Source organism: Scyliorhinus canicula, chromosome 3 (assembly GCF_902713615.1).
Source record: "Scyliorhinus canicula chromosome 3, sScyCan1.1, whole genome shotgun sequence".
NCBI lineage: Eukaryota > Metazoa > Chordata > Chondrichthyes > Carcharhiniformes > Scyliorhinidae > Scyliorhinus > Scyliorhinus canicula.
In genome coordinates this window covers 20229052-20251578 of record NC_052148.1, presented here as the reverse complement: position 1 = coordinate 20251578, position 22527 = coordinate 20229052, and the positions used below count along the sequence as shown (strand labels likewise).

General features: G+C 46.5%; 1 protein-coding gene across 1 annotated transcript in view; it reads left to right on the top strand.

Moving 5' to 3' along the window:
• The window catches only part of LOC119963845 (dedicator of cytokinesis protein 2-like), a 1353280-nt gene that overhangs the window by 221489 nt on the left and 1109264 nt on the right, over positions 1-22527 (top strand). Inside the window, 2 exon segments of the mRNA XM_038793193.1 lie at positions 13405-13486; positions 16039-16174. Of these exon segments, the coding sequence (XP_038649121.1) occupies positions 13405-13486; positions 16039-16174 (218 nt within the window).

Below are 22527 nucleotides of genomic sequence, written 5' to 3'. Positions count from 1 at the left end.
ACAGCAGCATGCTTTAATATTTTATCGTTTAAATAATAATCCCGTTTGCTGTTATTCCTACCAAAATGGATAACCTCACATTTGTCAACATTGTATTCCATCTGCCAGACCCGAGCCCATTCACTTAACCTATCCAAATCCCTCTGCAGACTTCCAGTATCCTCTGCACTTTTCGCTTTACCACTCATCTTAGTGTCATCTGCAAACTTGGACACATTGCCCTTGGTCCCCAACTCCAAATCATCAATGTAAATTGTGAACAATTGTGGGCCCAACACGGATCCCTGAGGGACACCACTAGCCACTGACTGCCAACCAGAGAAACACCCATTTATCCCAACTCTTTGCTTTCTATTAATTAACCAATCCTCTATCCATGCTACTACTTTACCCTTAATGCCATGCATCTTTATCTTATGCAGCAACCTTTTGTGTGGCACCTTGTCAAAGGCTTTCTGGAAATCCAGATATACCACATCCATCGGCTCCCCGTTATCTACTGCACTGGTAATGTCCTCAAAAAATTCCACTAAATTAGTTAGGCATGACCTGCCTTTTACGAACCCATGCTGCGTCTGCCCAATGGGACAATTTCTATCCAGATGCCTCGCAATTTCTTCCTTGATGATAGATTCCAGCATCTTCCCTATTACCGAAGTTAAACTCACTGGCCTATAATTTCCTGCTTTCTGCCTACCTCCTTTTTTAAACAGTGGCGTCACGTTTGCTAATTTCCAATCCACCGGGACCACCCCAGAGTCTAGTGAATTTCGGTAAATTATCACTAGTGCATCTGCAATTTCCCTAGCCATCTCTTTTAGCACTCTGGGATGCATTCCATCAGGGCCAGGAGACTTGTCTACCTTTAGCCCCATTAGCTTTCCCATCACTCCCTCCTTAGTGATAACAATCCTCTCAAGGTCCTCACCTGTCATAGCCTCATTTCTATCAGTCGCTGGCATGTTATTTGTGTCTTCCACTGTGAAGACCGACCCAAAAAACCTGTTCAGTTCCTCAGCCATTTCCTCATTTCCCATTATTAAAACTCCCTTCTCATCCTCTAAAGGACCGATATTTACCTTAGCCACTCTTTTTTGTCTTATATATTTGTAAAAACTTTTACTGTCTGTTTTTATATTCTGAGCAGGTTTACTCTCATACTCTATCTTACTCTTCTTTATAGCTTTTTTAGTAGCTTTCTGTTGCCCCCTAAAGATTTCCCAGTCCTCTAATCTCCCAGCAATCTTTGCCACTTTATATGCTTTTTCCTTCAATTTGATACTCTCCCTTATTTCCTTAGATATCCACGGTCGATTTTCCCTCTTTCTTCCGTCCTTCCTTTTGGTCCATAACCATCCCAATCTCTTGCAAACTCCTTACTGTCACTAAGCCTGGAGAAGATATTTGGATTCCCTTTTGTATATGCCATGAATCTATTCTTGCGATGTCTTTTAGACCCTGTTTATTTTTTCAATCCCCTTTCATACTTTTGTACATTCAACCTGATAACCTGTACATCATCAAGGTGATAGCTGTACATGTCCCATTTTCTGCTTCATCTTGCTCAATCTGCCTCTTTAGTCAGGGAGCTCTAGTTTTAGTTGCCCTCCTTTTCTCCTTGATAAGAATGTACCCAGACTGCACCACAAACATCTTCTAAAGGCCGCCCATGGCTCCATTACATTTCAGCCTAACAATACTACACTTCTATTATTTTTGTTTCCTCGTTGATTTCCTTCCCTATTTTCTTCTCCTGAGTGTTGATTCTCCCAGCAGGAAATGGCCCCAAGGGTGCAGTTGTACTCCAGTGTCTCGCCGAATAGCGTATAGCATGAGACTGCTGATAGGCAATGATGATGGAAGATATCAAATTCAAACTGTAGTTCAGCTGTATCCTCTTCTTACTGGTGGTAGTTGCTCTGAGCTTTATCCCCAGACTTAACTCATCGAGTACAGGTAACGGATTAAGCATGGAATGTCAATGAGTGTGCAGTTAGCCGTTTTCATCAATTTTTTCCTTCGACAAATATAAACTCTGCTTCTGAGCCACTGGGATGGATTTATTCCAAAGAGTTCAGTCTGTGAGCTTCAACCTTATTTTTAAGATGAGTTAATTTCTGAGGTTGTTTTATTCAATTATGGGATGTAGGTGTCGCTGGCTGGGCTAGCATTTATTGCCCATCCCTAATTGCCCCCTTGAGCTGAGAGGCTCGCTGGACCTTATCAGAAGGCAGCTAAGAGTCAACCACATTTCTGTGGGTCTGGAGTCACATGTAGGTCAGACCAGGTAAGGACGGCAGATTTCATTCCCTCACGGACATTAGTGAACCAGATGGGTTTTATGACAATCGACAATGGTTTCCTGGTCATCGTTAGAATTTTTAAATTCCAGATTATTCTTTTCATTAAATTCAAACTTCTCCACCTACAATGGCAGGATTTAAACCTGTGTCCCTTGGGCATTACCCGGGTCGACGGATTACTAGCCCAGTGACATTACCACCATGCCAAGCAACTGGCAATGGTACATCTTTTGAGGTCTTTGCGTGTTTGAAGTTCTGACTTGGAAAGAGTATATTTGGTGTTTCGTGTCTGATATTTTGTGACAGTGCCATGGTGATACATCATTGCAACTTTGAACGCAGTTGCAGAAAACCAGCTATAAACTGCAATCTATGTAGGATTACATTTAGGATAAGGAGGCTTCCAACTGGTGAAATTGACACGATTCAGATTTCAAATCAAGAGATTGGTTTATTTCAGTGCAATGAGGTCTCTGATGAGAATACCCACATCAATGTCAAGGGAAGGCAGAAATCTCTTTGTGATCCTAAAGTTGATGTACTAACACTGTCTGAGGCAATAGCAATGATATAGGCGTGATCTAATATGGAAAAATCTGGAGATATGAAGCTGTTGGCATCTCACAAGTTCCCCAAATCTAGGCAACTACCAGTGTTAATAAGATTGCATGTTACGAGGGGGGACAAGGTGTTGCAATGGGTTAGAACACAGCTCCTTCACAATTAGGTCCAAGGATTCATCTATTGTGATTGATGGAATACACATCTCCTCTCACTGTCAGCAGTGATGGGAAGAAAAATTAGTTTAGATCAACCCCAACACATTTTCTCCTGGGTTTTAACCTGTACCATAAAACCGACTGTAATTCTGCACTGATTGACATCGGCATGTCAGCATCCATCAGGTAGGTGAGTAGGATGGCAAGTGTGGGAAATAGAAGTGTCACCCAGATGCAATACAATTTGGTTTACTGTAGTTGGGTGAAAACATGTCATCGCGACATGAATTAGGAGCTTTGCTCTGCATCTGATTCACGTTATGTCTTTTCCGGGACAGCATGAAGGTGAGGCCATGGGTGGGTTGTGGGAAGGTGAAGAGGAAGGAATTTCCTCATTACAGTGCTTCATTGCAAATGCAGGAAGGTTTTCTGTTCTCCTAATGTCCCGCTGGTATTTGATGTATCCACCTTCTCGAGTTACTGCCGCTGATTTTACAGTAAGAAGTCTTACAACACCAGGTTAAAGGCCAATAGGTTTGTTTCAAACACTAGCTTTCGGAGAGCTAGTGTTTGAAACAAACCTATTGGCCTTTAACCTGGTGTTGTAAGACTTCTTACTGCGCTCACCCTAGTCCAACGCCGGCATCTCCACATCATGGCTGATTTTACAGTTCAACAAGATTGTTGGGTCATTCAGGTAACAATTAAGGGCAACCACATGGGTTTGCAGTTGGAGTCACCTATAGACAGAATGGGATAGGGCAGTCGGATACCTTTCTTGAAGGACATTAGTTGGGCTTTTTGAACAAACCAAACGGCTTGGTGACAGCTTTTACTGATGCCAGATTTTTATTTCCCCCGTGGTGCTCAAGGAGTACGAGCTCCCCCGTTGAGGGGCCGAAGGTCCAAGCAAGGTCAGTAAAGTTTCCAGAACACGTAATAGAACAGAGAGTATAGAAGGTGGCAGGAATCTAACTTCGGACAGGGCAAAAAAGGGGACAAATATGAGAAGGTGGTGGGTCAACGCAGGACTGAGGGTGTTGTACCTAAATATGCGCAGTATACGGAACAAGGTAATGAGCTTGTTGAGCACTTTGCAATTGGCCGGTATGATGCTGTGGGCATCACAGAGGCGTGGCTGCAAGGGGATTAGGGTTGGTACCTAAATATACAAAGATATGTATCCTATCAAAAGGACAGGCAGAGGGCAAAGGGGGTAAGTTGCATTGTTTGTAAGGAATGAAGTTAAATCGATAGCAAGGAGCGATATAGGATCAGAGGGTATAGAATCATAGAACCATAGAATTTACAGTGCAGAAGGAAGCCATTTGGCCCATCAAGTCTGCACCGGTCCTTGGAAAGAGCGCCCTACCCAAGCGCACAACTCCACCCTATCCTCATAACCCAGTAATCCCACCCCACCGTTTGGACACTAAGGGCAATTTAGCATGGCCAATCCACCTAACCTGCACATTTTTGGATTGTGGGAGGAAACTGGAGCACCCGGAGGAAACCCATGCAGACACGGGGAGAAAGTGCAGGCTCTGCACAGAGAGTGACCCAAGCCGGGAATCAAACCTGGAACCCTGGAGCTGTCAAGCAACTGTGCTAACCACTGTGCTACCATGCTGCCAAAATCTGTATGGGTAGAATTGAGGAATCGCAAGGCAAAAAAGACCCTGGGCGGAATTCTCCGACCCCCTGCAGGGTCGGGGAATCGCCCGGGGCTGGCGTAAATCCCGCCCCTGCGGTGGCCGGAATTCTCCGCCACCCGGGAATTGGCGGGAGCGGGAATCAAGCCCCGCCGATTGGCATGCCCCCCCCCCGCGGCGATACTCTGGCCCGCGATGGGCCAAAGTCCCGCCGCTGTCAGGCCTCTCCCAACGGCGGGAATTGGAGCACCTCTGTTGCCGGCGGGATTGGCGGCGCGAGCGGGCCCCCGGGGTCCTGGGGGAGGGCGCGGGGCGATCGGACCCCGGGGGTGCCCCCACGATGGCCTGGCCCGCAATCAGGTCCCACCGATCGGCGGGCGGGCCAGTACCATGGGGCACTCTTTTTCTTCCGCCGCCGCCACAGCCTCCACCATGGCGGAGGGGGAAGAGAACCCCCCCTACCACGCAGCGCCGGTGGTGACGTCAGCGGCCTTTCAGCCAGCCCCGGCGCCGGGCGGCATAGCGCCAGAGGCCGTTGGCGCCGGTTTTGGTGCCAGTCGGCGTGGCGTAAACCACTCCGGTATGGGCCTAGTAAGAAGTCTAACTGCACCAGGTTAAAGTCCAACGGGTTTGTTTCAAATCACTCGCTTTCGGAGCACTGCTCATCTGAGGAAGGAGCTGTGCTCCGAAAGCTAGTGAATCGAAACAACCCTGTTGGACTTTAACCTGGTGTTGTCAGACTTCTTACTGTTCTTATTTAAGGTCAGCGAGTAAGGCACTGGCAGTAAGGAGTAAGGAGGAACCCGGTCGAGATCTACCGGGTAGTGTACATATTGTTACTGTAAATAAACCTGGTTCTTTATTTTACTCGGTGTGAGCTCCCCTTGTCCTTATTAAAGCACCCACATCACAAGAAGTAAGAAAAGAGCCAACCCACCAAAATGATGTCCCTCTTGGTCAGTGCACTGGGGCTAACGTCCCATCCTTCACAACAGTGCCCTGGATCTTTCACATCCTGCGATTGTTTTGCCACATCTTATTTGAAGGTCAGAACATCTGACTTCGCAGCATTCCCTCAGCACTGCACCAGCATCAGCTTAGATTTTTGTGCTCAAAAGTCTCAGAAATAGAACTTTAGGCTCACTCTTCAGCTGGGCCAAATGACCTGTCCCTGCCCTGGAAATTCTGTGTGACGTGATTCTAGGTAGCGGAAAGACGGAAGAGTCAGTCAATTGAACAGTTGAGCTGAAATGAGTTGAGGGACCTGTCCGTCACGCAATCTTCACATTCCAGTCTATGTGGCAGAGTTCCTCAACGAACAACACTTTGTCCCCGCTGAGCTGACGATGAAATCTTTAAAAAAAACCACACACTCACAATTACTGAGCACAGTGCGATGATAAGGCGGACAGTTTATTTCCAGTGTTTCAATCTGCACCTGGAAAATTTTACAAATTACATCTGTTCGCTCTTGGGGCAATCAAACTGCATGGAATGATAGGGAACACAGTGGAATTGATGTGAAATTAAACTTGAGAGGTCCGGTTAAATCTGAAGAAAATGTTTCTTTTTCATTTAAGGAATTCTGATTTTTCGGAACGATCTTACCGAAAATACAATGTTAAAAAAATCACCACTGAATACAATTTGAAACTGTAATTGCTGAGAACTTAGGTTGAACAGAGTCCAAAATATTTCCCATTTGTCACTGCCAATTTCATGCTTCCTTTGGTTCCACTGAAGCTGATCAGCTGCTGATATAACAAATCTAAAGGAACATGCTGTTTCAGAACTTGCAAACATGGCGGTTCAGTTAAAGTGGCAGGGACCCAGCCACCTGAGGAGGCTAAAAGCATTGCGTCGAGCGATACAGTCTGGTCTATTTCATCATGTCCTGTTACATAGGTACTGAGAACATAAAGGCTTCCCTACACTTCCCTAGCACGGTAGCATAGTGGTTAGCACAGCTGCTTCACAGCTCCAGGGTCCCAGGTTCAATTCCCGGCTTGGGTCACTGACTGTGTATGCGTGGGTTTCCTCCGGGTGCTCCAGTTTCCTCCCACAGTCCAAAGATGTGCAGGTCAGGTGGATTGGCCATGCTAAATTGTCCTTAGTGTTCAGAAAGGTTGGGTGGGGTTACGGGGATAGGGTGTGTCATGTGAGAGTACCTTTAAGAAATGGGTGTTTAAGAAATGTACCTTTAGGAAATGTGTGTTTATCAGTGATGTCAGAGTGTGGGTGAAGGTGGGCTGTCTATAGCTTTTTACTTTTGTTTTAGGCTGTTTGCTGCAGGATGTGTTTTAGTTTCATTTTCAGAGCTGGATAGCTGCAGTCACAGCCAGAAGGTGTCTGAGTCTCTCTCTCTGTAATCTAAAGACTGTAAATCGATCCTTTGGTGATTTAAAATTAATAACTGCTCTCAGTAGTGACTTTAACCTGATGTGCTTCTGTTTAAATTTTTTTTTAAGTCTTATGTATGTTAAAGGGAAAGCTTAAAGGATTACTTAGTGTTGTATTCTTTGGGGGTTGTATTTGAATTGATGGTTGCTGAGATGTTCACTGTATGTTTTAAAAAGGTTAACTTGTGTTAATAAAATAAACATTGTTTTGCTTTAAAAAATACTTTTCCATTTCTGCTGTACCATACCTGTAGAGTGGGCCGTGAACTCCCCATACCACAACCTATTCAAATTTGTGGGCCAGGTGAACTCCACAATACACTTTGGGGTTCTCTAAACCCTGGCCCATAACAGGTGGAGGTGTGGGCTTGGGTAGGGTGCTCTTTCCAAGGGCCAGTGCAGACTCGATAGGCTCAATGGCCTCTTTCTGCATTGTAAATTCTATGATGATCTATGATCCTTTGGAAAAGACAATGCTCCTTTAATCTTTTAACTTTGAGGCTGCCAACAGGTATGTTTTAAATTCATCTGCAGGATGTGGAAAATTTAAAGATTAAGGTGTAATTTGATTGAAGTTTTCAAGATATAAGAGGCGGCATTTTCCCCGAACATGTCAATGTGTCAAGGTCAGCTATTGGCTTTTCACAGTAACTTCATTTGAAGCCTACTTGTGACAATAAGCGATTTTCATTTCATTTCATTTCATTCAGTGTTATAACCTGCCTGATTACAACTGGCTGGGGACTAATGGCAATCCCACAATCCTTAAGTGAGGAGAAGCTTCCCCAATGAGGGGGGGAGGGGGAGGAAAGGGGGAGGGGAGGGGGGGGGGGGGAGAAATCATTCACAGAGTCACCTGCATAAATAGAACTGGTCAGTGCGGAATCAGCTGGAGAGCAGAGAGCAGTGGTGCAGTACTGCAGCTGTTGTATATATGTAATTGTAAATAAAGTTATTTCTTTTGATTCTGGGGCCTCACGGTAGCATGGTGGTTAGCATCAATGCTTCACAGCTCCAGGGTCCCAGGTTCGATTCCCGGCTGGGTCACTGTCTGTGTGGAGTCTGCACGTCCTCCCTGTGTGTGCGTGGGTTTCCTCCGGGTGCTCTGGTTTCCTCCCACAGTCCAAAGATGTGCGGGTTAGGTGGATTGGCCATGCTAAATTGCCCGTAGTGTAAGGTTAATGGGGGGATTGTTGGGTTACGGGTATATGGGTTACGTGGGTTTAAGTAGGGTGATCATTGCTCGGCACAACATCGAGGGCCGAAGGGCCTGTTCTGTGCTGTACTGTTCTATATATTCTATATTCTATAAACATGCGCTGGATTCTTCGTGGCCCTCACAAAATTCAGTCAGAAAATGGGAGTGTTTCTCCCTGGAGAAATGGGCAATTTCCCAACTAGATCTACCTATGCTTTGTAATTTTTGTGAAGGGGGGCGTGTTTTGCGCTTTCATTGTGAGGAGTGGAGCCGAAACATGCCGGCAACTCCGGCTTCACAGAGATTGGGCATATTCAAAGTGAAAATAAAGCCACCTGCTCCCCCCATGGACATCAGGACCCCCCTCCACATTGATAGGAAGTTTCTACCCCCCCCCCCCTTCCAACATAGATCGCTAGCCTGATCTCCAAACCTCAACCCCTGAGCATAGATTGCTGGCCTTGTAGCATCAGGACCCTCCCAGTGGGTCACCATATGTGCCCTGGCCCCTTCAGGCTTTTCCCCCTTCAGGCCCCAAACCTTGCCACTTTCCCCAGGCCCCCTGGCAGTGCTAACCCACTAGTGCCAACCTGGCAGTGCTGGGCCAACCGGTTGCCAGGGCACTGCCCTGCCACGTCCTTGACTACCCAGGGGCTGCAATGACCTCTGAGCCCGCTGGCATGGCCAACACGCCTGGTCTAGATTTGTGGAGGCCAGCTGTGAATCCGCCTGCGCGATGTCACGCCGGCGGGCGGTACGTTAAGCCGATTTCGAACAAAAAATCCATTTAAATGACTGCTAATTAAATATATGCCCTCGCTGGGCATGAACCCGGTTATATCTGTTGGGAGGGGCTGGGAACATAGCAAAATGTTTGGCGCCTGGCACAAATCCCCTTTCCGGGCTCTCCCGGAATTTTGCCAACATGTCGGGATTTGTGGGAGGTGCAACGCAGCTGGAAAATCGCACCAGGGGAATAAATTAGGGTAGATAGAAATAATTTCTGCAGGTTGAGGTGTCTCAGATTAGAGGGTATGGTCAAACTATGATCGCCAACCTGTCAGGAGTGGAATTAGGATACAATTCTATCCAGCAAGGCTCCTTCACAGCACCATCCAAACCTGTAATCTCTACTACCTCGAGGGACAAGGGCAGCAAGTGCATGGGAACACCACCACGTGCAAGTTCGCTTCCAAGTACCGCTTCATCCTGTGATAAAATATATTGCCGAATCTTTGTTGCTGTTGGATCAAAACTAGAACTCCCTTCCCAACAGCACCATGGATGTACCTAAACTACATGGATTGTAGCCATTCATTACTTTCTCAGGAGCAATCAGGGATTGGCAATAAATGTTGGCCTTACCAGCGACACCCACATCCAAAGACAAATAAAAAGAAACTTTCTTGATTACCTGCTGATGAGTGTAATTAGCTGAAATGTACTTAATGATCTGTTGAGCTGCTCGCAGAAAAATCCTAATCCTTGTGGATTAGTCCACACTGGAGGCGAACCCAGCTTTGTCGGTAGGTCAGTTTGCTATGTGATGTTTTGAAGTGCGTTCAAAAGATTAAAGAACACAATTTGCACTTAAAATTCCAAAGTTGGGGGAGGGGGGGGGGGGGGGATAGTATGGGAAAGCCAGCACCCCAAATAGAAACCTCAGTCCATGACTGTGGAAAGCAACCAGCAGGATTTGGAGAGTGGACATTTACGCGCAATGTGTGGAACTTTGAGTAGCATTTTTTGTATGGTGAAATGGGAAACATCGGCTGTTGAAAATTTGGCTGGAAGCACGTCCTCTCCAATCATTGGATTGGATTTGTTTATTGTCATGTGTAACGAAGTACAGCGAAAAGTATTTTACTGTGAGCCGCTCAACAGATCATTAAGTACGTGGGAAGAAAAGGGAATAATAAAAAATACATAATAGGGCAACACAAGGTATACAATGTAACTACATAAGCACCGGCATCGGATGAAGTATACAGGGATGTAGTGTTAATGAGGTCAGTCCATAAGAGGGTTATTTAGGAGTCTGGTAACAGCGGGGAGGAAGCTGTTTTTGAGTCTGTTTGTGCGTGTTCTCAGACTTCTGTATCTCCTGCCCGATGGAAGAAGTTGGAAGAGTGAGTAAGCCGGTTGGGAGGGGTCTTTGATTATGCTGCCCACTTTCCCCAGGCAGTGGGAGGTATAGATGGAGTCAATGGATGGGAGGCAGGTTCGTGTGATGGACTGGGCGGTGTTCACGACTCTCTGAAGTTTCTTGTGGTCCTGGGCCGAGCAGTTACCATACCAGGTCGTGATGCAGCCCGTTAGGATGCTTTCTGTAGTGCATCTGTAAAAGTTGGTATGGGTTAATGTGGACATCCGAATTTCCTTAGTTTCCTGAGGAAGTCTAGGCGCTGTTGTGCTTTCTTGTTGGTAGCATTGACATGGGTGGACCAGGACAGATTTTTGATGATCTGCACCCCTAGGAATTTGAAACTGCTAACCATCTCCACCTTGGCCCCATTGATGCTGACAGGGGTGTGTACAGAACTTTGCTTCCTTAAGTCACCTTCAAACCCCGCCTGCAAACCCATGGGTCTAAAATTCTGCCCTATAGTTTCAATATGTTACATTTTCAGTTTATTTCAGAATATTTTCTGAGTGGTGGGGGGCAGTTGCATTCATCTCATTCTGAAAGTTCTAAGAGAGAACATATAAACAAGAACAAGTGAGGAAGAGTTAAAAACGAGAAGCCCTGAACAAACTGGGCCATTGTTTGCCTAAAGGAATGAGATCTGGGTGGAAATTTCTCTCTGTAATCAGGCACTATCATAGAATGATGCGGCACAAAAGCAGACCATTCAACCCTTTGTATCAATGCTGGCTCTTTGGTAGAGCTACACAATTAATTGCATTCCCCACTGTACAATTCCCACCAGTTTTGAAACCAACTATTCATAATTCCTTTCTACATTCTGCTTCTTAAACAATATTGCCTCCATACTACCTCTGCCCCTTTCATCCTACGGCCTTTAATTTTACCAACAGGTTTATTGTGTTGTATTTTGGCAGTGGGGAGCCAGTGCTGTGGTCGTATTAACACTGGACTAGTAATCCAGAGACCCAGAGTTATGCTCTGCAGACCTGGGTTCGAATCCCACCATGGTAGATGGTGAAAATTGAATTCAACAAAAATCTGGTTAATAGTCTAAAAGGTGACCATGAAACTATTGTCGTTAAAAACCCATCTGGTTCACTAATGTCATTTAGGGGAGCAAATCTGCCACCATTATCTGGTCTGGCCTACATGTGACTCCAGATCCACAGCAATGTGGTTGACTCTGAACTGCCCTCTGAAGTGGCCTGATCAGGGATGGGCAATAAATGCTGGCACAGCCAGCGATGCCCACATCCAATGAATAATTTTTTAAAAAATTTAAAAAAATACTTTTTGCAAGACCATATACTCAGCAAAAATGGTTCCAGGGATGAGAAACCAGTTGTCAAGATATATTGGAGAGGTTGGGACTGTTCCTGGAGAGAAGGCAGCTAAGAGGGGATTTGATAGATATGTTCAAAATCACGAGGGGGCTGGACAGAGTAGATGGGGAGAAGCTGTTCCCGCTCATACAATGATCAAGAGCCGATTTAAAGTGATTTGTAGAACAATCAAATGTGATGTGAAAAAAAAGTTTTCACATGAGTAGTTTGGAGTGCTCTGCCTGAACGTGTGGTGGAGGAAGGTTCAATCGGGGTATTCAAGAGGTCATTGGATGATTACTTAAATATAAACAATGTACAAGGGAATGGCACCAAAACATGATGCTTGTTTCCACCAGTTCTCCAAACATGATGGGCCAAATGGCCTCCGTCAGCACCGTAACAGTTATGTGATTCTGAACATCAACCGCACTGCCCTCACTATATCTCTCTGCTACTTTATTAAAAGGGCACAATCAAATTAGTCAAGCATGATTTGTCTTTAATAAATCAGTGCTGACTTCCATTTATCTGCCCAAGCTTTACTAAACACCAATTAATTTTTTCCTGAATATTGTCTCTAAAATCAGTGAAGTTTGAAGAAGAAAGGTTGCAATATGTACAACAATTAAATTTCACCACCCTGCATGTTAGATCGGTCTGTTAAATTGCTAATTTTAGTGTGAATATTGCTGAAGAAAAACATATTGTCAAAACTTTTTGATTGCCACTTATCAGGACAAACGCAAGAATGTCAAATTTCAAACAATCACATGAACTTTTATTACAAGAGAAAAGGATGCACTTTGGCTGGCAAATTGACCCTGATTGGCTGAGGCGTTACCATGGTGGAAGCAATGGGGAACTACAGTTCTTGCGTTTGTCCTGATGAGCACAATATGAAAAACTTCAGCAACATGTCTTTCTTTGCACTAATGTTCAAGTTCTGCCTGACTAAGTGCCAATTGTAGTGCGCTGATTGGGCACAATGCTGGTGGTTTTCTCCTGTTCTATCAGGGTCATCCAGCCCAGCAAATTGCCTGCCTGTTTTCATATCCCAACCAATCTCCACCTCAGTGAGACAAATGCAAAGGGAATCCAGACGGGTTCTACAATGGGCAAGTGATCTGCTCTGACAATTAAGCCCAGCACGGTTGCACAAGTGGCTAGCACTATGGCTTCACACCAGCAGGGTCCCAGGTTCGATTCCCCTCTGGGTCACTGTCTGTGCGGAGTCTGCACTTTCTGCCCGTGTCTGCGTAGGTTTCCTCCGGGTGCTCCGGTTTCCTCCCACAGTCCAAAGCTGTGCAGGTTAGGTGGATTGGTCATGCTAAATTGTCACTTAGTGACCAGGGATGTGGAGGATATGGTGGGATTACAGGGATAGGGCGGTGCAGTGGGTCTAGGTAGGATGTTCTTTCAGAGGGTCAGTGCAGACTTGATTGGCCGAATTACTTCTTTCCGCACTGTTGGGATTCTATGGATTCTATGAATAGGGCAGTGTACAGAAGGTGGTACCTAACCTTAACATTCTTGGTAGTTGTCTAGAGCATAAGAATAAGAAAATGCCGAATTTTGGCTTTCGGCAGCCGAAGACAACTGTTGAGTTCATCTTGCTGTCAGTAAATTATATTTAAAAACAAAATGTTTCTGTATTTTCAGTGAAAACTATTTATTCCGCTGGGCAAGCACGGGACTACCAAAGGAGATCGAAATGCTGAATAATCTAAAAGTGGTGTTCACAGTAAGTTAATTTGAAATTTTACGGTACAGAAAAAACCATTCGACCCAACCGAGAAATAGTGGCATTTATGCTGCTCAAAAGTCTCTTTCCACCCCCTTTCAGATCACTCAACCAACAAGTACTTCCATTCCTTTCTCTCTTCTGTATTCATCTATCTTCTCCTCAAGTGCGTCAAATCTATTTGACTCAAACAGTCCACGTGACTCCAAGTTCTAGGCTTCCCCACTCCCTGAGTGAAGAGGTTTCTCCTGAATCTCTTGTTGGATTTGTGAATGGCTGTCCTCTAGGGTGAGATCTTCCGGGTGTTCACACCGGCGAGATCTTCCGGTCCCGTCATTGATTTCCTGTCAGTGTAGGGTGGAAGCGGAGGAAACAGAAGATCCGGCCACTGGCTAACAGCGGTCGCCTCCCACTGTCGCGAAACACATCGCGGAGAGGCCAGAGAATCTCACTCATTTTTATGGCCCCCAGTTTTGATTCCCCCACAAGTAGAAACATTGGGTAGGATTCTCCGTCCGTTCACGGCAGTGGGATTCTCCGTCCGTTCACGGCAGTGGGATTCTCTGTCCATTCACGACAGTGGGATTCTCTGTACGTTCACGGCAGCGGGATTCTCTGTCTGTTCACGGCAGCGGGATTCTCCGCCCATTCACGGTAGTGGGATTCTCCGTCCATTCACGGCAGTGGGATTCTCTGTCCGTTCACGGCAACGGGATTCTCTGTCTGTTCACGACAGTGGGATTCTCTGTCTGTTCACGACAGTGGGATTCTCTGTCTGTTCACGGCAGTGGGATTCTCTGTCTGTTCACGGCAGTGGGATTCTCTGTCTGTTCACGGCAGTGGGATTCTCCGTCAATTCACAGCAGCAGGATTCTCCGTCGGTTCACGGCAGCGGGATTCTCTGTCCATTCACGGCAGTGGGATTCTCTGTCCATTCACGGCAGTGGGATCCTCCGTCCATTCACGACAGCGGGATTCACTGTCTGTTCACGGCATCGGGATTCTCTGTCTGTTCACGGCAACGGGATTCTCTGTCTGTTCACGTAAGTGGAATTCTCTGTTTGTTCACGGCAGTGGGATTCTCTGTCCGTTCACGGCAGCGGGATTCTCCATCCATTCACGGCAGCGGGATTCTCCGTCCATTCACGGCAGCGGGATTCTCTGTCTGTTCACGGCAGCGGGATTCTCCGTCCACTCACGACAGTGGGATTCTCTGTCCGTTCACGGCAGCGGGATTCTCTGTCCGTTCACGGCAGCGGGATTCTCTGTCCGTTCACGGCAGCGGGATTCTCTGTCTGTTCACGGCAGCGGGATTCTCTGTCCGTTCACGGCAGCGGGATTCTCCGTCCGTTCACGGCAGCGGGATTCTCCGTCCGTTCACGGCAGCGGGATTCTCTGTACGTTCACGGCAGCGGGATTCTCTGTCCGTTCACGGCAGCGGGATTCTCCGTCCGTTCACGGCAGCGGGATTCTCTGTACGTTCACGGCAGCGGGATTCTCTGTCCGTTCACGGCAGCGGGATTCTCTGTCCGTTCACGGCAGCGGGATTCTCCGTCCGTTCACGGCAGCGGGATTCTCCGTCCGTTCACGGCAGCGGGATTCTCTGTACGTTCACGGCAGCGGGATTCTCTGTCCGTTCACGGCAGCGGGATTCTCCGTCCGTTCACGGCAGCGGGATTCTCCGTCCGTTCACGGCAACGGGATTCTCTGTCCGTTCACGGCAGCGGGATTCTCCGTCCGTTCACGGCAGCGGGATTCTCCGTTCATTCACGGCAGCGGGATCTCCAGTCCCGCTGCAGAGAATGGGAGATTTGGCCTAACAGGATATTTTCCATCCTCGCTCTAATATCCTCTGACTAACACTTTTCAGGACCAATGGGCTAGATTTTACTGGGTGCCATATTTCCAGCCCCCCCTTTTCCAATTAAAGAGTCCACAGGGAGCCCACACATCACAAAATCGGCTACCCCCTAGCCATTTTGTGGTGGAAACAGTTAATTGCCCAACGTTGAAACTTCTGCCCCAATTGAGGAGGAAACCCCACCTTAGAGAGCTGCTGACTAATTCAATTGGCTGGCAGCTCTGTGGACCATCATTTCAGGCAGCGCTTGATTGGCACCCCATCCATCACCTTCAATATTCACTCCCTCCACCATCATGCACAGTGGCAGGCGTGTCTATTATCTTCAAAATGTACTGCAGCAATTCACCAAAGCCATTTTGAACATACTCGCCAAGGGATTCCTTGCCAACCTTCCAAGACAAAAGAAATAGGAACTGGTGCAGACCATTCAGCCCCCTGAACCTACTCCATTATTCAATAAGATCATGTCTGATACTTGACCTCAACTCCTCCTCCCAGCTCTACCTTTAGATCCCTGGACATAAAATCTATCGATCGCACCCTTCACTATATTAATGAGTATGTTTTAGTATCTGAGTACGTGGCTAAAATTTGATGATGAAAGCAAACAACTTCATAACAAAAACAAGGGCCGCGCAGTGAAGAATTGGAATTGTTATTCAATTACATTCTGATCTTTTTATTTCAGGATCTTGGAAGCAAAGACTTGAATCGGGAAAGGATTTACTTGGTGTGTCAGATAGTACGGATCGGGCGAATGGAGCTGAAGGAAGCCAATGCCAAAAAGATGACTCAAGGATTGAGACGACCATTTGGAGTTTCAGGTACCAAAAAATTATATTTCGCAAGAACGTCGTTAATATTCTTAGATTCAAGTATAAAAGAGCAGCGTGTGAACTTTGAACTGGAAGAATATACTAATTGACAGGAAAGAAGAAAAATCCATTTAGATCAACAAAATGTTCCCCTTATTATTGATCATAACCCCAGTCACGTACAGACATATTGCCGTACCTTTCAATCCTTTCTATCCTTCCTTTCTCTGGAATCACATTTGGGAACAAGTGATCCTACAATGTTCTAAATAAAGATCAGGGCTACAGTGTTGCAGTTTTATCTCTAACCCTACTGGGGTTGTTGGAAAATAGCATTCATTCTTCAATTACTTCAAACTGATCGCTGCAGTCCATTTGGATTACCTTCTCTGTTAAATTACTGCATTGGGCTCCAATCAATTAATCCTTTCTCAAAAAGGTATCTCACATGAGAAGAACCGTGTGGGCTCCTCGCAATTGCAAGAATGTAGTGGAGATGGAGAAAGAGCAGTATAGATTTACTTGGGTCGCACCATTTATAGGACAGTTATGAGGAGAGAGTGGAGAATTTTCCATATTTTTTTCTTTATTCGTTGACAAAATACGGGCTTGCCTGGCAAGGCCAGCATCCATTGCCCGTTCTGAAATTGCCCTAGAGATGATGGAACTGATAAATTCTTCAACCACTTCAGCTTTTTAAAAATTCATTGAAGGGATGTGGGTGTCTCTGGTTAGGCCAGCATTTTTTTTTCCATCCCCAGTTGCCCTTCAGAAGGTGGTGCTGGAGTTACCTTCTTGAACCGCTGCAGTCCTTGAGGTGTAGGTACACCCGCGGTGCTGTTAGGGTGTGAGTTCCAGGATGTTGCCCCAGCGAGAGTGAAGGAGTGGCGCTAGATTTCCAAGTCAGGGTAGTGAGTCGCTTGGAGGGGAACCTTGATGGGGTTCCCAGGTATCTGCTGCTCTTGTCTTTCCATCCTTCTAGATAGCAGTGGACGTGGGTTTACAGGGTGTTGTCTAAGGAGCCTTTGTGAGTTACTTTAGTTATCCTTGTACACACACTGCTGCCACTGTTCGTCAGTGGGGGAGGGTTTGAATGTTTGCAGAAGGGGGAGCAATTAAGTGGGCTGCTTTGTCCTGGATGGCGGCAAAGGTACTCCCACAATGCTGTCAGATAGTCAATTTTAGGATTTTGATTGAGCAACAATTGAGGACCGGCAATACATTTTGAATTCTGGATGGTATGTGACATGGAAGTGATCTTAGAGATGGTGGTGTTCTTGTTCTTCTATGTGGTCGCGGGTTTGGGAGTGGCTGTCACACAAACATAGGAATTAATAGTAGGGTTAGCCATTCCCTCCTCGAACATGCTCCGCCATTTGATAAGATGGCTGATCTGATTGTCTCAACTCCAAGGAGCTTTGATGAGTCGCTGTAGCGCATCTTGTATACGTTACACGCTGCAGCAACAGTTCTCTGAGGGTAGAGGGAGTGAATGTTGAAGGTGGTGGATGGGATGCCAGTCAAGCGGGCTGCTTTATCCTCAGATGGTGCTGAATTTCTTGAGTGTAGTTGGAGCCACACTCATCCAGGCATATAGAGAGCATTCCATCACTCTCCTTGTGCCTTGCAGATGATGGACAGGTTTTGGAGAGTCATGAAATAGGTTTCTCACTGATGGATTCCCAGCCTCTAACCTGCCCTTGTCACCAAAGTATATATATATATGGCTGGTCCATTTCTGTTCCTGACCATTAATCAATGCTCTATTCCTGCGAATATGTTACCTGCAACTCCATGCGCAATCTATTGTACAGCACCTTATCAATTGCTTTTTGGAAATACAGGTAGACTACATCTGGATTCCCCTTTTGCTATCTTACCGGTCACATTCTCAAAACACTCCAATACATCTGTTAAGCAGGGTTTCCCTTCAGCAAAACCATGTGGACTTGTTCTAATCATACTGTGCTTTTCTAAGTGTATTCTCAACACTTCTTAATCATAGATTCCAGCATTTCCCCAACAATCTGACAAGGTTAGGCGGTATTTCCTTGAAAAGTCGAGCAAAATTTGCCAACCTCCGATCTGATGGGACCATTCCTGAATCCAATGAATTCTGAAAATTCACAGCCACAACATCCGCTATCTGCAGACACCTCTATTCGAATCCCAGGGCGCAGGCCACCAGGCCCCTGGGATCTGTCACATCCTAGTCCCTTTAAGTTTCTCCAGTACATTTTCTCCATTCATTTTCCAAATTTCCTGACTCTTTTTAGCCCCCAGGTGGTGGGGTTCCCAGGTATCTGCTGCTCTTGTCCTTCTAGATCAGGGGTGGGCAAACTACGGCCCGCGGGCCGCATGCGGCCCGCCAAAGGTCTTTATGTGGCCCACCAAGATCAAGTCATAAAAAAAAATAAAATTTAAGGATAATGGGGGGGGGGGTTGGGTTACTGGTATAGGGTGGATACGTTGACTTGAGCAGGGTGATCATTGCTCGGCACAACATCGAGGGCCGAAGGGCCTGTTCTGTGCTGTACTGTTCTATGTTCTATATGAGGCGCCCAGAATCACAACCGGGTGAAGCGCCATTTTTGAAAAGTAGAGAAAAAGAGGGCTAAAGGCAGGATGCCGCCGGGGGAAGCGCTGAGGTATATGCCGCACGCTAATTGGTTACAACCGGGACTATTAATTAATATACTATGCGGCCCTTTAAAATTGTGAATTTCTGAATGTGGCCCTTGCACGGAAAAGTTTGCCCACCCCTGTTCTAGATGGTAGTGTGGTCATGGGTTTGGAAGGTATTGTCTAAGGAACCTTAGTGGAATGAAACCCGTGTCTTCTACTCCAAAGACAGGTGCGAAAGGTAAATTTCCCAGTCTGCCAACTGCAGGAATCGTCACGGGAGGGATGGATAATTTGGAGGGCCTTTTAAAGCCCCGTTGACCCCGGGCAGGAATTCCCAGTGTCAGGGCCAGGCACCAGCAGAAAATCTTGCTTGAAATATTTGTTCAATGCCTCTGCCCTTTACTTCTCCATGATAATTTCTCCTGTCTCTGATTCTAATGGACCAACGTTTACTTAAGTTAATCTCTTTCTTTTTATAGACTGATAAAAGCTCTTACAGTCTGTTTATATATTACTGGCTGCTTTACTTTCCTGTTATATATCCTCCTTGTTTAAAGTAATGAAGTCAGCAAAAGCAAGATTAATTCAGGTGGTTAGACAGTGGGCTGGGAAGATGAGGATATTTAAGCGAAAAGAGATTGAAAATTGGAGAACTATAGAGCTATCACTGCAAGCAGAATAAGAAACCAGGCCGATGTCCAATTCTTATTCACATGCTCCTGAGCTCTAAGTATAAAATGAGACGTCTAATTAAACTAGGAATAGAACAGGCATAAGACTTTCGGCCTTCCGAGCATTCTCCGCTGTTTGACATTTAACAGCAACACCTCCTCCACAATAGTCCTCAATACCTGGGCCCCGCAAGGCTGTGTACTTAGCCTCCTACTATAGTCCCGGCACATGCACGACTGGGTGGCAAAATTTGGCTCCAACTCCATCTACAGGTTTGCTGATGATACAACAGGAGTGGGTCAGATCTCGAAAAACGATGAGTCAGAGTACGGGAGGGAGATAGAGAATCTTGTGGAGTAACGACAACAATCTCTCCCTCAATGTCAGCAAAACTAAAGAACTGGGGCTGGATTCTCCGCAGCCCCGCGCCAAAAATCGCGTCTGCTGCAGGGCGCGGAGAATCGATGTTTACCCTGGAATCGTGGCAGATTACGCGGCGCGGCTGGGGGTGACATTGACATCTAACCACGTATCGCCGGTCGTGAACGGTGGGGGGCGCGGGATAGAGCACGGTGCGGGGGGGGGCTGCCTCTTGGGCGGCCGGGGCAGTGATCGGGCGGCTTGGAACCACGGGCGGCCGCCATCTCGGGGGGGAGGGGCGGGGGGGGGCTACATTGTTGATGTCGGTCTGCGGTCCCAATCCGCCATGGTGCACGGCACGGCCACTACAGGCTGCCGGCGTGCGCATGCGCGGACTCCCGACCGGATGTGTGGGGGCCAGTATCCGCAGACAGAGCTGCGAGGCGCACTCTGGGGCCCTGACCTGACCTTAAGGAAAGTCAAGAGTGAAACGCCAGCGTTTTTATGCCGGCGTGGGGTCATAGCCCCATTGTTGGAGAATCCAGCCCCTTGTCATTGATTTCAGGAATCAAAGTACCTGTCTGCGTCAATGGTGCCGAGGTGGAGATGATGACAGACTCAAATTCCTCGGTGTGCCTCTCCCGCTAGGAAGCAAAGGTGCTTTTTGTTCCTTTTGTGGCTTATAGAGAGCAGATTCCCAGCAGTATGATTTAACGTGACATTAATTGCTTGAAAACAGCAACACATAAATATATGGTTCCAAATAGGGAATGTCCAATGTTAAATATAGAAAGCAAGGAGGGATTTTAATTTATATGGCACCTTTCATGACCTCAGGGCTTTTCAAAACACTTTAAAATCACATAATACTTTTGAAATGTGCTTATTTAGTTCTGTTACACATGCAGCAGTCAAATTGCACACAGCAAGGACCCGCAAACAACAATGTGATACTCTGTTCCTTTTTACTGATGTTGGAGGAGGGTAAATATTGGCCAGGGCACTGGGGACAACTCGCTTTTTCCCGTTTGATATGGTGCATGGGAACTGAGTGGGCAGATGGAGCCCTGGTCTAATCCAAAGGATGGTGAGACAATGCTGCAGTCCCTCAGCACTGCTTTGGAGTATCAGTGTAGAATTTGTGTTCCGGTCTCTAGAGTGGGACCTTTCCCCAGTAATTGCCGAATCAGACTGTTCAGAACCTTGGTGTTGTATTTGACCGCTGACCGTTTATGCCACCGTCACTATGAGCCCCTTCTGGCATCGCCCAACTCTGCCCATGCCTCAGCTAACCTGCTGTTGAAACCTTCATCCATGACTATGTTACCTCTAGGCTTGGCCATTCTAACATATGTCCAGCCTCCCACATTCTACACCCTGGAAACTCTAGGCCATCCATAGTTTGCTACCCATGTCCCAATTCACACCAAGTCTCATTAACCTATCATTCCTGTTTCTACTGACCTACAGTTAAGCAATTCTCCTGGTTAAGCAATGCCGCAATTTTCTAATTCTCAGACCTCTTTCAAATCCCTCCAACTCCTCGAACTTCCTTGGGGCAGCACGGTAGCATTGTGGAAAGCACAAGTCCAAAATTGCCCTTAGTGTTGGGTGGGGTTACTGGGTTATGGGGATAAGGTGGAGGTATTGACCTTGGGTGGGGTGCTCTTTCCAAGAGCCGGTGCAGACTCGTTGGGCCGAATGGCCTCCTTCTGCACTGTAAATTCTATGATAATCTATGATGTGCGTAATCTCATCGAGCCCTACAACTGTCTGCACTCTTCTGTTTCTGGCCTGCTGGTTATGACCAAATTTAATCACTCCCTCATTAATGGCCGTGCCTTTAACTACCCTGTGGTTGAGGCAGATACATTAGCCACCTTTAAGACATATCTGGATAGGCACATGAACAGACGGGTCCATAAGGATACAGGTGGTTGGTCCAGATAGGACACCTGATCGGTGCAGGCTTGGAGGGCCGAAGGGCCTGTTCCTGTGCTGTATTTTTCTTTGTTCTTTGTTCTACCTGGGCCTCAAGTTCTGGAATTTCTGCCCTGAACATCTCGGCCTCCCTACCTTGCTTTCTTCCTCCAATATGCTTCTTAAAGACTACTTCCATGTTTAAGCTTACGGTCATCTACCCGAGTAACTCCTTTACGTGGCCAGTGTCATGGTGTTTTATAATAATCATCCAGACTTGAAAGGTTAGCTCTGTCCTCTCTCCAGAGATGCTGTCAGACCTGCTGAGATTTTCCAGCATTTTCTATTTTTGTTTCAGATTCCAGCATCTGCAGTAATTTGGGTTTTATCTTAATGTTGCTTAATAATGCTCCTGTGGGGGGTCTTGGGGTGGTCTATCATGTTAAGTGCACTATATAAATACAAGTTACTGAAGCTCTGAATTGCAAGTGAGCCAGTGCTACGCAGGTTGATGCCATGAAGGGTGTGATTAACCAAATAACCAAGGGACGGGCTATGTTAGGTGCTATAAGACTGGCAACACAGCCGTGTAATTTGAGCATGAGAGTTTAGTCGTGAAGAAATGGGGTAGATAGACATTTTGAAGTTTTTATTAATTACCTGGTTAGGATGAGATTAATGTGAGTGGGGCAGAACAGCGCGTCAGATGAATTAGACGGCGCATGGTTTATAGATGGAGCTAATGACTGGTGATTACTTATTCCATGTGTTTATAAAACCTGCAG